The sequence below is a fragment of the Alexandromys fortis genome, unplaced genomic scaffold (assembly GCF_014885135.2).
Source record: "Alexandromys fortis isolate MF-2015 unplaced genomic scaffold, M_Fortis_MF-2015_v1.1 scaffold_8_9099976_23576923, whole genome shotgun sequence".
Lineage (NCBI taxonomy): Eukaryota > Metazoa > Chordata > Mammalia > Rodentia > Cricetidae > Alexandromys > Alexandromys fortis.
This window is the reverse complement of record NW_026067899.1, coordinates 1,535,272-1,557,641: the sequence shown is the minus strand read 5'-3', so window position 1 is coordinate 1,557,641 and position 22,370 is coordinate 1,535,272. Positions and strand designations below refer to the sequence as shown.

The 22,370-nt window shown below is 46.1% G+C and overlaps 2 protein-coding genes across 3 annotated transcripts in view; both read left to right on the top strand.

Moving 5' to 3' along the window:
- Positions 1-2,667: 2,667 nt before the first annotated feature.
- On the top strand, positions 2,668-3,888 carry LOC126489392 (glyceraldehyde-3-phosphate dehydrogenase-like). The gene has a single exon (XM_050123631.1). It carries the CDS (start codon positions 2,683-2,685, stop codon positions 3,682-3,684), a length of 1,002 nt encoding a protein of 333 aa, XP_049979588.1. The 5' UTR covers positions 2,668-2,682; the 3' UTR covers positions 3,685-3,888.
- Positions 3,889-5,440: 1,552 nt separating this feature from the next.
- Positions 5,441-22,370, top strand: part of Rapgef4 (Rap guanine nucleotide exchange factor 4) — a 259,303-nt gene continuing 242,373 nt past the window's right edge. Inside the window, exon 1 of one of the 2 annotated variants that reach the window (XM_050124156.1) lies at positions 5,441-5,556. In XM_050124156.1, the coding sequence (XP_049980113.1) occupies positions 5,492-5,556 (65 nt within the window). In that variant the 5' untranslated portion in view covers positions 5,441-5,491. The remainder of the gene's footprint in view (positions 5,557-22,370) is intronic. The other variant, XM_050124129.1, reaches the window with a different exon arrangement.

The following is a 22,370-nucleotide window of genomic DNA, read 5'->3' as shown; positions in this document are numbered from 1 at the left end:
TGATGTCAAAAAGTACCACCTGCTGCCACTCCCTGCTGCCATCACTCTACTGCCTAATGCCAAAGGATACAGAAGCTGCCAGAGACCAGCACCTAAGAAACTTTCCTTGCCTACCCACTGCTTCTCCCTGGGTTAAACAGGAGGACCAGCAGCTGATTGGTGGGAGATGCAGCAAAGCAGGCTTTCCTCCCCAAGTTGGGCATCATCCAATCTTAAGAAACTTATTAGAGCAAAGAGAGGAGGAAGGAGGGATTTGCATTCTTGCCTGTCTTTCTGTTGAATACAGGCGTCACATTCCATGTTTCTCTGTCTTCTACCCAAGATTTATCCAGTCAGCATCATTGGAGCCCAGATCTTTGAACTCAGTTTGAATCGCACCACCAGCTGTTTTGGGTCTTCATTTTCTAGGAAGCATACCAGGGGCTTCTCAGCTTCTGTTGTCATGGAATGATGTCAGTGAATACCCAGTCAACCATGGACTTCCCCGCAATATGAAAATGCAGGGCTCTACTTGATTTTTACTGCTGTGCCTTTGATTTTTATATGGCAATAATTACCCAGGGTTATGTGCGTGTAGCTCTCATTGGAAGAATTGCAGAGCTGTGCGGAGAGTGAATGGCGTTGATTGTGAGAGGAAGCTCAAAATAGCTTGAGTGGGAAGCATTATTGTTTCTGAGGGAGAACCGTCTCCTGAATCCTTCACAGTAGAGATTCTGAAGTTACAGAATGTAAATGGAGAGCCATCAATATAAGGGACCTCACTGATTTATTACGGCGTTCCCAGGAAACACAGAGGGTAATATTATTTATCTGTATCGTACAGAGAACAATAACAAAGAGGATAATAATGAAGAGCATACTTTGTACTTGGTGCTTTGTTATAAGTCCTACAAGCATGAGTCTCACACATGGTGCCATGAATATTTCCACCGACTGATGAAACAGTCATATAGAGATCAATATTTTGCATTGATATGGGCTTTGTTCTATTGATACAAATTTAAGGTCAGTTTGTTACTGTGTATTGTTGTGCAGCTCATTTAAAAATGTCATGTATAATTAAAAATTGCAGATTAATAGTCATTTATAATAGTCAAACTTGTAGTCATGTTAGTTAGGTTTTCTAGATATCCAGAGATGTATTTCAGTTAGATAGATAATCTTCAACTCTTCAAAGACCCCTCTGTATGCTATGAGTATGTTTTATTACCATTGGTTAATGAATAAAGCTGTTTCAGCCAATGGCTTAGCAGAGTAAAGCCAGGCAGTAAATCCCAACAAAGATATAGAGAAAGAATAAGCAGAGTCAGAGAGAGGCCATGTGGCTGCCAAAGGAGACAGACACCAGAACCTTGCCCACAGGCCACAGCCTTGTGGCAATACATAGATTAATAGAGATTGGTTAATTTGAGATATAAGAATTAGTTAATAAGAAGCCTAAGATAATAAGCCAAGCAGTGTTATAATTAATATAGTTTCTGTGTGATTATTCAGGTCTGTCTGAGAGGTCAGGAAACAAGTGAGCAGTCTCCATCTACAAAACAGAATCCTTTTTTTTTTTTTTTTATACAGAGTTTCTCTGTGTAACTAACCTTGGCTGTCCTGAAACTCACTCTGTAGATCAGCCTGGCCTCAAACTCACAGAGATCCCCCTGTCTCTGCCTCTGAGTGCTGGGATTAAGGGTGCTCACCCCTACCCCGACCCCACGCAAAAAAGAATCTTAAGTAATCCATCTAAGGCCAAATTCTTAGTGGAAGAAGGATCTTCATTTGAACTGAGGGGCCTACCTCCAAACTGATGGCTTAGCTTCTGCTCAGATAAACAAAATGTAGCTTGAACGATAAGTGGTTTATTTAAGGGCCTGCAGGCATTAGCATAATAAGAACCATTTAGTTCTTATCACTTAGGAAGTCATTTTGGCCAGACCTTATATTCTCCTTCCATTGATGGAAAGAGTAGAACCATCCCTCTGAAGTTAGTCGTACCCAACTCCAGTTTAAGGAAAGGGAGGTGGCTCTAGTGTCTGGGTGACAGGCCCTTTGTTGACCTCAAGGTCACAGTGACTCACTTGTACCTATCTCCAGGGATGCTCTGAATGAGCTAATAGTTGTTGGTATTTCTTCTAGACAATATTTAAATAATTCTGCTTGTCCTTAAGGGTAAGTCAGCGCCCCTGCACTTTACCAGACAGATCTTAACATGCCTCATGTGTGTGGGAGACTTATGGTGACCTTATCCCATAACAAGTGTCTTTAAATACTCTCCATCAAAACATAATGCTCACTATTTCATCCCATTTTCAAAGATCTTTAGTATCCCTTGTGAAGTATTATCCCCCTGACTCTGCCTTTCATTAGATTAGCATACACATAAAGAAAGCCACCCACTGCCTAAAACCTAGTGGATTTAACAAGTAGTGAATATCAGCCTTGTGATCTCCCGTGGCCACCTTGAGCCTCCGTGTGAGGACAGGTGATGTCTTGCCCTTTTCTCCCCTGGCACCTTATTTCCAAATATTCCTGAGGCATTTAGCAAGCATTCAGTAACCTTGAAATGTTCCAATAGCTCCGATACCTTTTAAAACAAAGATATTTAGAAGACACGTCTCGGCTCTCTGCTCCTCCCTGTTCTAGAGACAGCCGCTTCTTTTCGCGCAGTGCCAGCCTCTTTCCAGAGACACAATGGTGAAGGTCGGAGTGAACGGATTTGGCCGTATTGGATGCCTGGTTACCAGGGCTGCCTTCACTTCTGGCAAAGTGGATGTTGTTGCCATCAATGACCCTTTCATTGACCTCAACTACATGGTCTACATGTTCCAGTATGACTCCACCCATGGCAAGTTCAAAGGCACAGTTAAGGCTGAGAATGGGAAGCTTGTCATCAACGGGAAGGCCATCACCATCTTCCAGGAGCGAGATCCCGCCAACATCAAATGGGGGGATGCCGGCGCCGAGTATGTTGTGGAGTCTACTGGTGTCTTCACCACCATGGAGAAGGCTGGGGCCCACTTGAAGGGTGGGGCCAAGAGGGTCATCATCTCCGCCCCTTCTGCCGATGCCCCCATGTTTGTGATGGGTGTGAACCATGACAAATATGACAATTCCCTCAAGATTGTCAGCAACGCTTCCTGCACCACCAACTGCTTAGCCCCCTTGGCCAAGGTCATCCATGACAACTTTGGCATCGTGGAAGGACTCATGACCACAGTCCATGCCATCACGGCCACCCAGAAGACTGTGGATGGCCCCTCTGGGAAGCTGTGGCGAGACGGCCGTGGCGCTGCCCAGAACATCATCCCTGCGTCCACTGGCGCTGCCAAGGCTGTGGGCAAAGTCATCCCAGAGCTGAACGGGAAGCTCACGGGCATGGCCTTCCGCGTTCCTACCCCCAATGTGTCCGTCGTCGATCTGACATGCCGCCTGGAGAAAGCTGCCAAGTATGACGACATCAAGAAGGTGGTGAAGCAGGCATCCGAGGGCCCACTAAAGGGCATCCTGGGCTACACTGAGGACCAGGTCGTCTCCTGTGACTTTAACAGTGACTCCCACTCTTCCACCTTCGATGCTGGGGCTGGCATTGCTCTCAATGACAACTTTGTAAAGCTCATTTCCTGGTACGACAATGAATTCGGCTACAGCAACAGAGTGGTGGACCTCATGGCCTACATGGCCTCCAAGGAGTAAGAAGCCCGCCCTGGACCACCCATCCCAGCAAGGACACAGCAAGAGAGAGGTCCTCGGCTGTTGAGCAGTCCCTGTCCTAACTAACCCTTGACACTGAGCATCTCCCTCACAGTTTCCATCCCAGACCCCCAGAATAGCAGGAGGGGGCTTAGGGAGCCCTACTCTCTTGAATACCATCAATAAAGTTCATTGCACCCCTCTTAAAAAAAAAAAAAGACACGTCTCCTTTGATCCATAGAAGCTGACGACTTTGGAGATCTTAATGTGGCCTATCATGTTAAGTGATATTTATGGCAAATAAGAGAAATCAACAGAATGAAGCTCCGTTGAGGGACAAGCCTGAGCAGGGAGGTGTCGCTGAAGGCAGCTGGTGCCCCGTCTGAAACAGGATCCTCGTCCTATTTGGGGGGAGGGGGAGATGGGAATGTTTCTGGGAAGATTTAAGGTCAAGGTTGTTTTATGAGGACAAAAGCATCCCAGAAGGCACGAGCTGTTTCCTTCTCCCCAGGTTCCATGAACCTGCCCTGAAAGGGAGGGGGGGCAGTAGCAACAAACAAAGAGGGCAAAGCAACTTCCCTTTCTACTCTTGCCTATTCTTTTTTTTTTTTTTTTTTTGGTTTTTCGAGACAGGGTTTCTCTGTGGCTTTGGAGCCTGTCCTGGAACTAGCTCTTGTAGACCAGGCTGGTCTCGAACTCACAGAGATCCGCCTGCCTCTACCTCCCGAGTGCTGGGATTAAAGGCCTGCGCCACCATCGCCCGGCTCTCTTGCCTATTCTTAAATGTACATCACAAACATCAAAACAGCGTTTGGTAGGAGTCCAACAGATTTAACTTGTCCCCAAATTCCTGAACAACCATCCTTGTAAATTTGTTGTTTTTTTGGCAGAGTATAACTGAACAACTTCTAGGCATAACATTTGCCGTGAACACCCACAGGGGACAGGCAGCTGTGGCCACCCTCGGCATTGGGTCAGGGAGGAGAAAAGCCGTGGGAGAGGAGGCTGCCACCCAAGATCATGGTGCGCCCAGGAACTAGGCTTCCAGACCTGAGACCCCAGTTCTGCTTGGGACTCAGAGAAACCCCATTCTTAATTGTTTATTTTTGTCATTCTTGGGCCATGAAGCCCAAGAAGTCTAAGTTTCAAGGCTAGAGACTTCAGTTTGCGCTCCCCCACCCCTACCCCCACCCCTTGTTATCCTCTGGTCTCCCGGGTCCTTCTGCCTCAGTGACTACACTGCCTCTTTCTGTCCTTCCCAGCCCCCAACGTCCCCAACCTTCAGAATAATTTAGCCTCTGGGATCCACACAAGAGACCATAGTGCCCCCCTCCCCCACCTCATGGCCAGCTTTCACAGCCCTGCGCTCTCTCATCCCTATTTAAGTGGGGAGATTGTAAAGGTGAGCCAGGAGCATCCAGCAAGTTTTGACAGACGCTGAGGAGGACTAATGGGTTTCTAAGGAAACGGAGAGGCAGCAGCCATTTTAGTGGCATTTGCCGTACGAAAAATATATAGAGTCTGACATCCCCCTCCCCACGCGCACTGGGGTGACACCCGGCTGCAGAGGCCCCGAGGTGAGGGTGGCCGCGGGTCTGGCGGAGCGGGACCTCTGCAGCAGGTGTCGCGGGGTCGCGGCTCCTGGCTGGCGGGCGGGCGGGGTGGCGGGGCTCCCACGCGGACGCCGCAGTGCAGCGCGGGCCTCGCGCCTGGCCCGCCCCTCAGTCCCCGCCCCGCAGGCCGCGGGAGCCCGCCGGGAGGCGCGCGGGAGGTGGCCGCGGCCCGGGGCCACCGCGCGCCGCTGCCCAACATGGTCGCTGCGCACGCTGCACACTCTCCGTCCTCGGCCGAGTGGATTGCCTGCCTAGATAAAAGGTATGCCGCGTGGGGTGCGGGATTTGGATCGTGGGGAGCCACTCGTGGGGTGCCACCTGCGGGAGAGCGTTCCACGTGCCGGGGAGCGGAATGCGGCGCCGCGGGGGACAAGACGCCAGCCTGCCCTGGTCCCCTTCCGCCCCACAGACTCCACGCTCCACTCGTGGGTGGGTTGGGGGTTTCCCTTGGCAGTAAGACCTGAGAGAGTGGATCTTTGCGGCTTCAGACTGTCCAGGCCCTCAGGATGAATGTCCTTTAAGTTTCCAGGAGGTGTGTGTGTGTGTTGGGGGGGGGGGGTCATGCAGGTGTAGAGTCACCTTTTTTGTTTCTGAAAACCAAGTGCGAGGGATGCAGGGGAGCTGTCAAGTCTCTTGCTGAAATCCACAGCTCTTACCTTGGGCGCTCACTCAAGGTCTGTGTTAAGAAGGTCACGGGGAGGTGGCTTTCGTCTTCATCTCTGCGGCCGCAGAGAAGACCCTCACTCTAAAGAGACATTTAAACCGCAGAGAGTGCTGACTCTGGCCAGCCTCTGAGGAAGGTGCTGTGGGTGACAACGGATTGCAGTTGTTTCCAGGCTCTGACAGTGTTGTTTTCTGTTTGTCTAGATCGCAAATTTAACAGTAAACATTACACAGTATGTTAGCAATTATAGTTTATTACCCGGAAGAAAGAGGTGCTGCATCCGAACTCTGACAGAAACAAGCAAAAGGTCTTGCATTTGAACTGCCCCTGAATCTCAGAGTTCGGTGCCAAAGGCCAGGGGTTCACACCTTGCCACTATCTGCATTATATCTATATTTGCATTTATGAGAAATATTCAGTGCTCTGCCATACTAAACATTTTTCAATGGACAGATCTGTAACCAGATCAAACTTGAGGATCTCAAGTGTGGCCTGCTGTGCCTGTTTTACTGTTATAGGCCCTTGATGAGAAGATATTAACTAAGAAGAGCTAAATGTAACTCATTTGAGTAACTTAATGTGATAAACGATCTTGGCTTTTAGTTACCACACAGTAGCAGGAATATTTTTGGCAAGCATTGCCCCGTTCCTGACTAAAAATGGTGTCTACTAATATTAGAGAAATTACACACAGCAAACACTAAGACAATTGAAGAGATGGTTAAGTCATACAGAATTCTGTGGAGGAATTAAAGTCATATTTAAGCGGAGTGCCTGCTAATGTGATCAGTAATCTAAATTTAATACTTTAGGAGGAGTGAATTATAAAACAAGAGATAATCAAGAGCTTGCACTTAGCCTATAAATAGCTTAGCAGCGCATCCTCATGAGTGATAATTCTGGGTCGTAAGCAACATAACTTCTCTTTGCAGAAATAAATGCACAGTGTACAGTTTTTGAACAGTCAGTCTTCGGAAATCCTTCAGTCAGTGAGGACTTGTGGAGTCACTGATCAGTGCAGGTGGGACGGCTCTGGTGTCTCTACGGGCGCATCTGCCTACCTGGTTGTGTTTGGAATGGACTTCCAGAACATGGTGCCACAGTCTAAAGCCACCATTCATAACGAGCAAACAACAGTAACCAAACCATAATAAAAATCCCACTCCTTCTCCTGAGCCTGTTGTTTCTGAAGGGCAGGAGAATGGGCCGATCCCCAGAGCTCTCGTGAGTTCTGATCTTCTGAAGTGCAGGGTAGTGGGCCATCCCCAGAGCTCTCGCGAGTTCTGATCTTGCGCGTATCCCTTTTACTTCCTGAGTTGGAAAAATGAGGCTACGAGCTTCTCAAGCTCACCTCCCAGCAAGGGTGGACAGATGGAAGGGAGGAGGAAAAGGTGCCAAGTGCACTGAAAACAAGGGATGCCGTCTAAGCATTTTGTTTTCTGGTACGCCTGTCCTGTGGTCTTGATCCCAGAATTCTTAAGCAGGGCCCGTGAGGAGCGGCGGTGATTTCATCGCAAGTGGGCAGTTGGAGGCAGATTTTGAAGTTACGTTTTAAAAACATAGTCTGTTAATTTTTTAAAAGAGAGAATGAAGGCTGAGCGTGTTGACTAAAATTGTCTGGGAAGCTCCCTGTAATGCCTCCTTCCTGGGGCGTTGCCTTTAATGAGCCTGAGAGGTATTAATACCCTGTTCCGGGCACTGGGCTAGGCATTGAGGGTGCAACAAATGAGGGTTGCTCCTAGCTTCGGGGTGCTGATGGCTTTGTGGTGGGGTAGCTAGGTAACTGTGCGACTGCAGCCCAACGATAAATGTTTGAATAAGAATGTGTATAGTGCTTTGGAAATGCAGTCAGGCCTGGATGTAACGGGCTGAGGGCAATTCTACCAAAGGCAGAGAAGAGGGAGGAGGTCAGGACCGGATGAGCAACTTGGGCAAAGGCACACAGATGTGGCAAGGGACTCAGCTTTCCTCTCCACCTCGAATTCCTCTTGTGACCAAATCTAGACTACAGGAAGATACGCTCTGTTTTCTAAATCTTTTTTCATGTCCATTTCCAAGTGTGCATAAGAAAAGCAGGAACGATGCAGTGAAGAGGGAACCAGGACTCTGCTGCTGGCAACAGAGGGAGTTCAGCTCAGAAATGTAGTTCAAATGCATGCAGGAGCCGAGTGACCAGCAGCGTGACTATCTGGGAAAAAGAGGAGCCCTGAGATTGGGACAGAAGAGAGTAGAGGGAAGGGTGTTGTTGATGGAGATGGCTTGGTCAATAACACATCTGCTGTAAGGACACCTGAATTTGGATTCCGAACATCTGTGTTAACAATATTGCTGGCATTGCAGCAAATGTCTGCAGGCACAGCATGGGGGAGCATAGACAGGAGCTCATTGGCCAGCCAGTCGAGCCAAATTCATGAGCTCCACATTCAACAGGATACCCTGCCTTACAAAGTAAGGTCAAGAGTGACAGCCAAGGAAGACACCCAGCTTTGCCTTCTGACTTCTGCATGCATGTACATCCACACATATAACACATATACGCATAACACACACATATGCATACATGCACATGTATGCCCAGGTACACACACACACACACACACACACACACACACACACACACACACACACCAAACTTTATAAAAAGAAAAGAAAGAAGAAATAGAAACGTCTACTTGAGAGAAGACATACGTAAGGAAAATTGAAGTGAAACATACCAACACGGAAAACAAAGCAGAGAAGTGTGCACTTGGCACGCCTACAAAGCAGTCCTGGTTGGGACAACACCCTCTAAACTCACATGTGAAGAGGGAGCCCCAAACCACGTAAATGTGCCGATTAGGCTAAAGAAAGAAAATGCCGAACGTTTTAACGTCAGCTGCTTACAGTCATGGACTGTAGTCGTTCTGAGGTGTCTATAAATGTAAAACCTCGAGTGATATCAGACATTAGGATGTATGAACCGACACTGGAAAGTTTTGATAACGCTCGTGGATGCGAAGCAAGTTTACTGATTGCTTACGGATCTTACATAGGTTGCTCCTGGGGCTGAGACGGTTCACTAGAAATGAAATTGTATAATTAATTCCTACTATTTGGGATTTAAAATAGTCAAACGGCACTTTTAAAAAATGTGATGACCTTTATTTAATTTTAATGAAAGGTTTTGAGTTGGCTTCCTGTGTCTTTAAGAAGTGTTTCTAGGTAATGACTTGTAAGGGCATCACCAAGTCACATGGTTGGGGGATCGCCTGTTTCAACCGTGGTAGAGCAGGAATCAGCAAACCATGGCCCGTGAATCCCCCAAGAATGGCTCTAAAGGTTCTGATTGGTTGGAAAATAAATAAAAAGAGTAATAGTTCACGATCCATAAAGTTTATATGAATTTAAATTTCAGTGTGCATCAACAGTTTTATTGGAAGACAGCCACACTTACTTGGCTCCATATTGTCTGTGGCTGCTGTCGCTGCGGCGGCAGAGTGGGGTAGCGGCAAGGAGGCTTGTGGTCCACAGAGCTTAAATGTTTACTGTGCGAACAAACCTCTCCAGAACACATAGCCGTCCTTCGCTCGAGACGAGCCGCTCACCCCAGAGAAGGATGGTGAGCTACTAGAGGTAGCAGGAGCATCTTCTCTCTGGGAAGAGTTTGCCATTCCTTTTGCCTGAGGTTCTGTAACAGTTTTGGGAGGGGAGGTGTGGTTGTTTATTCTACCTGAAGACTCCTGTCCCACAGGCCGAAGCAGAAGATGAAGTCAAGGATGGTGGAGCATGTCAGACAGGCTCTTTTACTTATTTATTTTACTGGGAATTTGAATTTTTATTATTTTTTAATTGTTTTTGTTGAGCTATATATTTTTCTCTGCCCCCCTTCAATCCTCTCTCAAAATATCCCCATGTTCCCAATTTACTCAGTAGATCCTGTCTTTTTCTACTTCTCATGTAGAATAGATTTATATATGTGTCTCTTAGGGTTCTCTTGGTTGTCTAGGTTTTCTGGGATTGTGAATTGTGGACTGTTCCCCCCCCCCCTTTATTCTAAAAGGCACTTATGAGTGAGTACATATATTTGTCTTTCTTGGTCTGAGTTACTTCACTCAATCTGATGTTTTCTAGATCCATCCATTCAGGCTGTCATCTTTTAAAGGCAACTATATCTTTTCCTTTTTTAAAATTTTTGTTTTTATGTTTCCTTTAGACACATACACACTTCTGTTGATGCTTCCTTTGCACGTGACTTGCCCCCATATAGATGGTATGTTAGTATTTTGATGTGGTAGGAATGAGATTGAAAGAAATCAAGGAGCATGTTCGCTAAAACCAAAATACTTTGCAGGACACATGGTGCGAGAAGATGACTCAGAAATCAAAGAAACGTCAGATATGGTCTCTGGAGGGATGGAGAAGATCAAAGAAGCACACAGAGCAGAACTGTGGCTCTGGGGAGGCTGGTGTCAACCAGGCAGGACCCTAGGGGTGGCATTCCTCTGGTACTTTCTATAGGACTCAGGGCTGGCCTTGCTCACACTCCAGGATTCTTGATTTGTCAGCATACTGAGAACGCACGCATGTTTCAGGGGTGGTTACACAGGCATCAGACTCCTGAGACCTTAGAGACCAGTCCTTAACTTGGTGGTAAATTTGTACCAGCCGACAAGTGGACAAGCTCATCTTTCGGCTACTGCAGTTGTGCCCGAGGCCAGGGAGGGAGGAAGCCAGTCATTAGCAGAAGCACATCTCTGGAATTTCCAAAGGGAAGCTAGGCTGCCGGGAGGTCAGAATGCTCACTTGCTTCTCCAGTCTACAGAGTGTGTTCTTTTCCCGGTGCCTCAGAGGTGGGAATTGAATTCTAATCGCAAGGTAATTCTGGGGACACTTGAGGACAGCTTTGCTGTCCCATTTTCTAGTTAGATGACCACTGCAAAGAGCTCCCAGGGTGCACTTTGTCCGCTGTAATAAGACAAGTCAGACTCCGTGGTAGCTGCCTGCTTGTTTCTCGGTCTACATCCTTCGACATTGGTGGCTGAATCTAATTCAGCCCTTTATCTCCAGCACCTGACTGCTGCCCTCAGTGTGGAAGGTGCTCACAGGGCCAGGGGAAGGTGATCACATACATTGTCTCCTCTGGGCCCAGGTGGCCTCTGCAGCTCTCTGGCAAGATAGATGGAGGGCGTAGGTGGTGGATTAGCATTGTCTTCATGGGCCTCTGCTTCTCCTGGTTCCTGGCCGATGCGAATCCTGGCTTTGGGGTGGGGGTAGGGAGACGCACCATAACTATTTTAGCCAGGTGTTTCAAAAATTCAATCTATTTTTATTGTGGAAGATCTCAGAATGCATAGACTAGTAAGAGTCTTTATTCTATCTCTCCCCACCCCCAAAATCCTGCTTTATTTTTATGCCCATTCATTCTCCTCTGTCCCCAGGATTGGTTAGGTAGTTAGTTAATTAGTTAGTTAGTTAGTTAGTTGTGTACGGTGTGTGCCCGCACATGTGTACATAGGCTGCAGTGTGTGGGTGCTGAGTGCAGGAGCATTCAGGAGTCCCTTCTTACCTTCCATCTTGTTTGAGCAGGTCACCCCTTCCTCCCTCACAGTGTGCTATGTGCTAACTGGCCCCAGATCTTCTGGGCCGTTCTTTGGTTGCTGCCCTCCACCTTGCTGTTAGGGGTGCTAGAATTACAGATCCATGCTTTGGTATGTGGGTTCTGGACACAGGTTGTCAGGCATGTGCGCAGTGTTTACCCACCGAGCTTCCCCTCAGCCTCCTACCCCTGGGTTATCTTGAAGTAGTCCCCACATGCAGTCTCTAATCTGCAGCTATATCAGTACACAGCTCAAAAAGGTAAGGGTTCTTTATAAAGAAAATAGTGCCTGGTGGTGGTGGTGCACACCTTTAATCCCAGAACTTGGGAGGCAGAGGCAGATGATTCTCTGACTTCGAGGCCAGCCTGGTCTACATAGTGAGTTCTAGGACAGCCAGGGCTACACAGGAAAACCCTGTCACTCAAAATAATAATAATAATAATAATAATAATAATAATAATAATAACAACAACAACAACAACAAATTGCCATTACTATACATTGCAAATTTTGACACTAGTTCCTTAACATATTCAAATACTCAATGTTCCTTGTTTATCTCAAAACTTTTTTTTATTTCCTTTGCATCTGTATTTTCTGAAATTGGCATTTGGGTTATCTTGGTCAAATTCTGACTTATGTTTTGGTGAGAACTTCAGTGGAATTATGGCGTTCCATCAAAAGGCCCATGGTGTCCATCGATCTCTTTCTGTGATGTTAGCAATATATTATTTTCAAGTTTCATGTCTGATATTTCTGCATTTGCAGCTTCTTAGGGGACAGCTCACTGTGGCCTCGAGACCATGGGAACACATGCTGTGTATATGCGGAGCAGTAAGAGGGCAGGCTGCACAGCCCGGTGTCTAATAGGGGTTAGTGCTCTGGCTCTGGTTTTATTTGCAGAAGGGCATTCGGAAAGGGAAACATGGCCAGATCTGATGCCCTCAAGACGAGACATGGGTACAAGGACCAGTAAACCTGTGAGGGGGCAGCTGGCCCAGTACACCCGTGGCCCTGCCACCTGTCCCTTGCCCCGAGGCTGGGAGACTGAGTTGTCCGTAGGAGAGTGACATCCAGCAAAGCCAATGCAGCCTCCTGTCTTCCTTGGGCTCCTGTACGTAGACTTCTGGCTTCTCCAGTGATAGTGAGACTAACATTGCCCTTTGTCAGAATTCTCCTGGATTTCTAAGCTTTCACCACCCTTCCTTAGTGCCAGGTTAACTTCCCAGACTACTCCCCCAAGCCACAGACAGATTTTGCTTCTGGCAGATTTATAGCTACGTCCTCAAGAGAGGCCTGGAAGAGAGCTGCCATCCTCTGCTTTTCTTTCTCCCCGAGAGTGAAGGCACAGGAGTACTCTGGCCTAAGGAGTACTGAGAGGAAGGAGATGGAAATAGCTGGGTGGATGGTAGGTAGGGAAGCAGCTGTACCTCCGAAGGAAAACAGCAGACCGGCCGGGGTGGCAGCAGCAGTCTCCAGCTGGCCGTGTTGACTCAGCTGCCTCTGTGAAGCACGAGGATCTCCTGTGGAAAAGCGAAACATGTGACCTCTCTCTTTCTTCTCCATACATGCCCTTTCTTCCATGTCTCCCCCTCCAACTGTGAAGATTACCCAAACTTTGAGCCCAAGGCCCATGTTACAGACCAGGTACACTCGTCTCTGCACAGGGCAGTGCCCTTGTGATGCCCTGTTGACATTTTGGGGGTGCACTGCCTTCACCCTCCACTGCCACAGAAGCTGGAGAGAAAGGGAAAAAAGCCGATGTTCTTCCGGTCTCTTGCTCCAGTCCAGGTGTCCATGTCACACAGTGATGTAGTAGAAGACTACTGAACGACTGCAGGACGGCCCTTGGTTTCCTGGAAGATGGAGATGTTGATACCCTTGCTGTCCAGAAGGCGTAGGCCTGTGGCAGCCATCTTGTAACCCCAACGACCAAGACCGAGGCCTGGTGCTGATCTTGCTCAGCTGTTGTATATCTTAAGATTTTCCTGTCTTGTGAGGAAAACAATACCGTGTGCCTAGAAGCTACTCTTTGTTGTGCTTTTTCCTGCTGTTTGCTGTTGAAACCACCTGCAATCTAACAAGCTGGCATGTGTCTAAAGTTCTTAACTCTCTTCACCCCTCGTCCTCATTAGGTTCTCCTTTTGATTTATCAACAATATTACCTTTCTGTATTTTCAGACTCTTGAATCTACCTATGTCCTTTTGGACATTCAGAGTCACTGATCCTTCCTCCCCTTTACCGTTGTATTCTGTTTGCTTCCAGGGCCTTATCCTGGGTGTTCCTCCTCACCAGGTCAGGTTCCTTTTAGGATTAGCCCAATCTGGATTCAGATTCCACCGTTGTCATTCACCAGCTGTGTGGACCAAGCTGTTAATGTTTTCTGAACTTCTATTCTTGAATCTTCAGAGAAAGCTGCAGTGATGACCGTGCTGGGATTGTGGCCAATTCAAGGACAACTGAGTGGTTTTCTCTGAGTCTGAGTAGCGGAGGTGGCAAGAGTTTGGGGATCACCGTATGTAGGTTCAGATATTTGTCTTGATTTGATCAGTAATAAGTTTTTCGCCAAGCAAATGAGTTACTGTATAACTGTTTTACATAGACCACAGTGTCTGCAAATAGTGGTAGTTTCACTTATTCATTTTGATTAATTTTGCTTTTTCTAATTTTTCTTGCCTACCTACACTAGCTATGAATTCTGGGACATGGTTGAAGAAAAGAGGCCGAGATGGACAGCACCTTTGAGTTCTTACCTTACAGGAAGGCTTTTTGTTTCGCCGTGGAACTTTAGGTCTGAGGACCCCCTACCCCCATCTGAGACCCCTCCCCCTTTCTTATACTTTCTTTTATTTTAAAGCGAGTTTCATCTTCTTAAAATAAGATGATCGTGTGAATTTTTGTTTCTCTTTCAGATTCTCTTAGAAACATAAAACCCTTGATTGATCCCCTCCCCCCCATTCTTCTTTAAACACAATCCTGCTCTGTCACCTCGACTGTCCCAGAACTGCAGGTTGCTCTCAGGTCACAGTCATCCTCCTGCCTCAGCCTCCTGAGAACTGGGATCACATACTGAGCCACCACAGCTGCCCGAGTTTTGAATGATAAATCCACCGACTGATTCCGATTTGAAATACAGCTTTGTCATGTTATATTACGTCTTGATAGCTCGCTCTGTCTGGCTGTTCAATATTTTATCAGTGCTGTCTTCACATCTATCGATGAGGGATGGAAGCTGGTGACTCTGATAATATTTCTTTCAGGTTTTAGTATCATGATTCTTTGGGCTTCTTGGTTTTCCTCTGTTTTATTCCCCTCTAATTTTAAAAGAAATTGTCAAAGATTGATACTTTTTTTGAAAACGTGTTTATTATTTGCTTTAGGTGTTTAATTTGTAGAAAGATTTTTTTTTTATGACTGATTTAAACTTTTTCATAGGTAAAAGATTTCTGTTTTTCTGGTCATGTTTTTGATGAGTTCCTTTAGGAGTTCATGCCTTTCATCCATGTATATTATCAGATGTGTCGGCATAGTACTTCTGAGTTACCCTCTGCCATCTCTGTGACCAAACACCCGAGGGGAAGCAACTTATGGGAGAGGAGTTATTTTAACTCACAGTTAAGAGACAGGGAATGGTTGGAGGCAGGGGTGCGAGGTGGCTGGGTCTAGTGTATCCTCAGTCATGAAGTGAATCTCCTTTACCCTTTTTGTTTGGTCTGTCACCATCATGAGGTGATAGCACCCACGTTCAGGGTAAGTCTTCCCTGCTCAGTTAATTCTCCATGGAAACGCTCTCACAAGCATAGCCAGAGGTGTGTCATCATTGGGAAAATGCTCCTTTGCTCATTTTTCAGTCCATTTGGTTTTGCTTTTTTTTTTTTTTTTTTTTTTTTTTTTTTTTTTTTTTTTTTTTTGCCATTGAGTTGTATGATTTCCTCTATCTTTTGGATATTAAGTTCTTACCAGATACACAGTTTGAAAATATTTTCTATTTTATGGGCGGCCTTTTTACTCTTCGGATGGCTTCTTGGTTAGGAAAGTCCCTGGTTATTTATTTATTGGTTTCATTATTTATTTATTTTGAAGTCTTTTAAAAAATCATTTCTTTGATTTTTTTTTTGTGAGATTATTATATAATTGCAAAATTTCCCCCTATCCTTCCCTCTCTCCAAATCCTCCCACACACCTCTCCTGACCTGCTTTCAAATTCACAGCCTCTTTTCTTGCTAACTATTGTTACAAGCATCTATGGACACACGCATGCATCTCTCTCTTTATACCGTTACTTGTATGTATGTGTGCCTTCAGAGCTGACCGTTTGGTACTGGGTAACTAGTCGGTGTGCTGGTTCCTGGGGAGGACTAGCTCTCCTGCTGTGTCAAGGTTCTTTATTGAGTATGCCACAGGAGGGTTGGCTGCTTAAATCCTGCCTGTTGTCTTCATCAGCTCTTTAAACGAATGTGTGACATAAGAAAGCTCTGTTTTCAATGTCCCATGCCAGGCCTTTCTCACTCCCGTGCTTGCCTCCTTCTCCCTGCCTCACGCTGTTTTCCACCTTCCCCAAACCAGATGTGGCACATCTGGCTTGATCAGATTTAGTCACCTCCTTCCTACTGCCGTGCGTTCATTTATTCACTCGGGCCTGACCTTGCTTTCCACAAGCCAGGCGCTCTTGCTGCTTGTCCGTTAGTGAGAAAACCGACAAAGCCCTTGACCTTTGTCGCGAGTTGAAATACTCCAGGAAAAGAAGACACTCCTTCCGTCAGTCTTCAGGACGTGACTGAGTAGCTGGTTGTGTGCTAGGCCCCTCTTTCAGCTTGCACAGACTACAGGAGTGAGCAAGGACAAGTCGCCTGCGAGAAGGGCCCCGGAGCTAAAGGCAGGTGTGTACCGGGGCAGGGATGCAGAAGCAGGCAATGCCGTGCAAGCATCTATGCGGCCACGTTCAGCAGTGACAAGAGCAGTGTTGGAGACTAGACTAAAGCAGAGGCCTGGAGAAGAGACCTAGAGGCACTGTTATTTGAAAGAGATGGCCAGAGAGGTCTTTCTACTGAAGTAACACTCCGTTCAGAGCCTCGAGTGAGCTGTGAGTTACTTGAATCTAATTTAAATCCAGGCTGTACCGAATGGATGGATGAGACAACATTTTAGAGAGCGGAGTTGGATGGGCGCCCATGGTGAGGACACAGGCTGAATAAGTATGGCGACATCCTTTTGTTTTGTGACAAGATCCGACTTTGAAAAAGTACCAGTGTTTTGTTAACTACTTTTGTTGCTGTAATAGATCAGGGTAATTTCATGAAATGGATAAATGAAGGCTTTTGGAATACTTGGTTGTCTTTTAAAAATTACACACTTGCTTATTTATTGAGTAAGTATGTATGTATGTTTGGGGGGCACATGTGTGCCATAATACATGTGTGTAGATCAGAGGACAACATGTGGAATCCGTTCTCTCTTGCCTTGTGGGCACTGGGGGTCAAACTCAGGTCATCAGGCTTGGTGGCAAGCGCCTTTGCCTACTGAGCCATTTAGCCAGCCCCGGGCTATTTTTAAATACTATTATTTAGAGCTATATTTAAAAATGGGGTTGGAGCTGGGCAATGGTGACATAAGCCTTTAGTCCCAGCACTCAGGAGGCAGAGGCATGCAGACACCTGTGAATTCAAGGCCAGCCTGGTCCACAAAATGAGTTCCAGGACAGTCAGAGCTGTTACACAGAAAAACCCTGTCTCGAAAAACCAGGAGGGAGAAATTGGAGAGATGGTTCAGCGATTAAGAGTACTTGTTGATCTTGCAGAGGATGTGGGGGTTCGAGTGAGAATGGCCTCCGTACACTCGTGTGCTTGAATAATTGGTTCCTAGTTAGCAGAACTCTTTGAGAAGGATTCAGAGTATGACCTTGTTGAAGGAGATGTATTACTGGGCGTGAGCCTTGAGGTTTCAAAAGCCCTTGCTAGGCTCAGTCAGTCTCTCTCTGCAGATTATGATGTAAAGCCCTCAGCTGCTACTGCTCCAGCACCATGCCTGTTTGCTTCCCACCTGTCATGATGATTTGGAGAAGCCCCTCTAAAACTATGAGCAAATCTCCAATTAAATGCTTTCATATATAAAAGTTGCCTTGGTCGTGGTGTCTCTTTACAGCAGTAGAACAGTAACTAAGACAGAGGATCTGGGTTTGGTTCCCAGCATCTACATTGTGGCTCAGAAGCACGTATAGCTCCAATATCAGAAGAATCTGGTGCTCTTTGACCCCCACATGCACCAAGTATGCACATGGTATACATACCTACTTACAAAACACTAACACGTAAAAAAAAAATAAACACCTTCCATTTTTTAAAGGTACAATGAAAATGTAATTCATTTTAGTTTTCACCCTTCCTAGCCTCCCTCTTTGCTTCTCTTCCTCTTCCTCTTCTCTTTATGGCTTTCAACATCATCTGTAGTGTAGTCCACCTGGATTTGAGTTCACACCCTCCATTTCAGCCTCCCAAGTTCTGGGATTATAGGAGTGCACTTCTGCCCTCACTTCCACCTCTATCCCAACTTCTGGAATGCTGGGATTATAGGAATGTCCCTTCCCACCCACCTTAGTTTTCCAATACAATAATTGTTTTTTTCAGGAAAAAGCAAAGCTGCCTTTTGGAAACAGCCGAGTGTCGTTCGGCTCAGAAGCGGCAGGGCTGTGAATGTCGCTGTCGTCATCCCTACTCTAAGGATGAACTTGGGATTGTTGTCTCCACCTGGCTTAGTTTTGCCGGGAGAGAATTTAGTGCCAGTCTGGGGCCCCTTAGGCTTCTAAGGCTGAAGTCCTAGAAGGAAATGGCCTGGAAATCCTGCCAGTTTCCTGTTTGAAAGATATGTTTGCTAGTTTGAACATTGTGTGTGTGCACGCGCGTGTGTGTGTGTTTGTGTGTTTGTGTTGTGTCCATATCATGGTTTCCTCAGCCCAATTTAGCAGTATGCTTTCTTTTCTTATGTCAGAAATTGAAGCCCACTTGAGACTAGCGAGCTGCTATGGTGTTAGCCTACATCACACTTCCCTGATGGCATTTGCAGACCTAAATTGTGGAGTTTGAATTATCTGGCTTCTGGCTAGACTTTCTATTTTATTTACCTAAAATACTTTGGAAACTTACATCAGGAATCCTGTGTAATTATCCAGATTGCTAAGGCACAGATAAGGGAGTCCTCTCTGCTACAACAGGGCGCCGCTGTAGAAGGCAGCTTACGCCTAAAGCAGATCTCGGCACAGCCGGCCTGGGAACCCCACTGGCTCAGTGTGAGCAGGGCCTGTGTCCTGTGCCCGCTCACCTCCTGCTGCTGTAGCGGTATATTATTATAAGCTCGTGAATACACCTTATCTTCCCCTCAATTGAATTTGATCCTATCTCTACCGCCGTGCTTCCTACCTTTTCAGCGCACGGCTGGATATTTATCTTAACGTCGGAGGCTCGTTTTAGAATTCAACATTCAACAGGTTCTGGATGTCAAAGTAAATTTAATTTTTAAAACCCCTGCGGCTTTAGAGAATTAATATATAGTTTGTCTCTCTTATCAGAAGTTCTAGCGTCAGGAGAGATGGGTGAGAAAACTGTGCCTCGGGGGAGTGTGCGGAAGGCAGGAGGGCTAGTTAACGCTAGTGTTGGTTTTGGTTACCTGGAAGATAATGAAATCAAAATAAGTTAAATATATGAATATATTAATCATCATTCTTAGGGAATGCATATAGGTATCATAGAGAAGAGAGTGAGGAATGACAGGAAAAAAATAGCAGAAATTACTTTTAGACTATGGAGCAATTACCTAAAAGTGAGGTTTTCTTTATTTTTTTCATTATAGTTGAACCTCATGTTATGCTATTTGTTCACCCACTGTTGGTTTTTAATCTGCCGCAGTCAAGCTCTACCGCAGGAGAATGCCCCTGTGAGTGGACTAGGGAAAACAGTTTAAATCTCTTCTTTTCTGTCAGGATGAGCAGCGTGCACGGCTGGTCTCGTGTGCTGCCTTCTGCTTGTTTGTCTCATTACACAGGGGAGACTGCGCCCGCCCGTGTGAGGCTATCTCAAGGCGATAGCCCTGAAGCAGTTGAAAAGATCTCAAAGTCCTTGAAAATGAGCGGAAAGGGAGTTACAGAAGAGGAGAACATTTAGAGTCCCTGAGTTTAGATGTAAGACGTGTGGCTGGGACAGCAGCGCCACGGAAATGCTCACTTGTGACCCAGTTACCGTCACCCCCTCCTCCCGTGGGCTGGGGGGTTCTGGGGGAGGTCTGGGGGTGGCACATGACTGCACAGTGCCCCTCTCGGCTTTCCTTCCTTCTGAGATTATTACTAAGTAGCACGAAATAACATCTTTCTCCTTCCCAGACGGAAAGGAAAACAACACAGGCTGTAACTGGAACTTTTTTTTAGTTTTTTTTTTTTTTTGAGACACGGTTTCTCTGTGCTGCTTTGGCTGTCCTGGAACTCACTCTGTAGATGAAGCTGCCCTTGAAATCACAGAGATCCACCTGTCTTTTTTGCCTGAGTGCTGGGATTAAAGGCATGCATCACCACTGCCTGGCAAAACTATCTTTTATTCGGAGTCAAATAAAAGAATTGTCAAAACCTTTTCAACCCAGGACAGTTGGTCATAGATTTTACTGTACTTACTCCCTGCAGCGTTTTCGGTATGAGTATTTCTTAGCATGTTTTAGCCCAGACTCAATGCCTTTGTGACTTTTGAAATGAACATTATAGAATACTTACAGGATGATCATTTCCTAGGTTGCTATATTTTTATAAATATAAGTTTGTATAAGTCCCCCCCCCCCCCTTCAGAGACAGGGTTTCTTTGTGTAGCTGTCCTGTCCTGGCTGTCCTGGAACTCACTCTGTAGACCAGGCTGGCCTTGAACTCAAATATCTGCCTGACTCTGCCCTCTGAGTGCCAGGATTAAAGGTGTGTTTCACCACACCCAGCTCGAATTTTATAAATATACTTTTTAGTGGCTGAAATCATATGGCTCATTTGAATTAAGCGTTTTTAAAAAATTGTTTTTGCACTCCCTTGGGGCACCACAAATACTGTGGTTGGCAAAAGGACAGCCTATTCCAATTCTTAGCCTTCTCAGTAATCTTTCTGCTGTGGGTGAATTCCAGGAGCCGCTTCAAAACATTGGGTGTACCCAAATGTGCCTAGTTGAATCTTTAGATGCCTGGGTTGACAGTTCCTTCTGTTTTCTACCTCTCTTGTTAACCAACCTTTCTACTAAGGGAAGTAAGGCAGCCTCCCCAGGCCCCACCCCTGGAAAAGGATTGAAGATGGCAGGGCCAGCCTAGCTTGCAGCTCTTAGTTTCCGAGTCGCACTGTGCTAATGTCCTAACCCTGGGCCAATGCGTTAAGGTGTTCAGTGTGCCCTCTCTGTCAGAAATACTTGTATTTCTTATAAGGAATTCCTGCAGAAGTAGAACCCTTAACTCAAAGAAGGCCAGGGGGAGACACGGGGAGCCTGTGGCTCTTCTAAGTCGCACGCGTTGATGTACTGCACCTCCCGATGTAACCTGTGCCCAGTTACAACACAGTAAAGGTGCAGTCCAAGTCAGGTAGCTGAAAATTGAGAGAGGGAGGTGCAGAGGACAAGAGTGAGGATACCATGGCTGCAGTTATGAGATCTTAGAGTGTTATTTCTATGTAGCAGATGGGAAGAGAATAGGGACTCAACATCCCCAAGACAAGTCCTGAGCACCAAGAAAGCAAGGCACTGCAGCCGAGGCTGCTAGGAAATGTAGAAGTGACATTATCAGGACAGCCAGAGTTGGCATGCCATGAACAGATAACATATGGCTCTTTGGTTGCCATGTCCCTGGAAACATATCTGCTTGGGAGAAGGTGTGGACCTTTGTATAGTTTCTAGCTCCCGAATACCTGCTTTTGGTGCATCTAGAGGGTGTGAAATTGTGTCTACCCAGTTTACCTGAGAAAAATTGCTGCCATAGAACAAACATGGAATTCTGATTGTGAATAAGATGGAATGGTTGCAGTTCTCCCCGTTCCTTCCCTGAAGTTCACTTGGGAGCTCTGACATTGTATATGAAACAAACAGAAAAGCGATTCCGAGAGGTAGAGAGAAAACAGTGAGTGGGTTTGGGGGCCTTTCTTGCTGGAGAATGACACACAATGAGTCCTCTGAGTTTTTTTTTTTTTTTTTGTCTTTTTTGTATTTGTCACATATATATCCCACGATGGGTGCTGGAATATACATTGACCCAGAAATATTAAAAACAAAACAAAAAACCCTTATAAAACTTATCCTAAGGAAAGCCTATTTATCTGTGATCATAGGACCAAGAAAAGGGACAGCCCTGATGGAGCACAAACATTTAGACAACAATGGCTCTCTTTTAGTCGAACTCTTCACAAACTGAGGGCTTACTGCCATGGAACAATGGTCTTGTGCCCTGTCACTTATATTGTATTATTTTAATAAAACACTGGTTGGTCAGTAGCCAGGCAGGAAGTTTAGGTGGGGTGATGAGAACAGGCAAATTCTGGGAAGAGGAAAGAGTCAGTCTGCAGTCTTCACCAGATACAGAGGAAGCAAGATGAGAATGCCTCATTGATAAAAGTACCAAGCCACATGACTGACATAGACAAGAATAATGGGCCAATTTAAGATGTTAATAGTTAGTTAATAAGAAGCCTGAGCTAATAGGCCAACCAGTTTATGATTAATGTAGACCTCTGTGTGTTTCTTTGGGACTGACCAGCTGTGTGACCAGTCAGGACAGAAACCCCTGAGTGTTGGTTACAAGATGTTATGGATAATGGTCTGGATAAAAAGCTAAACAAAGAA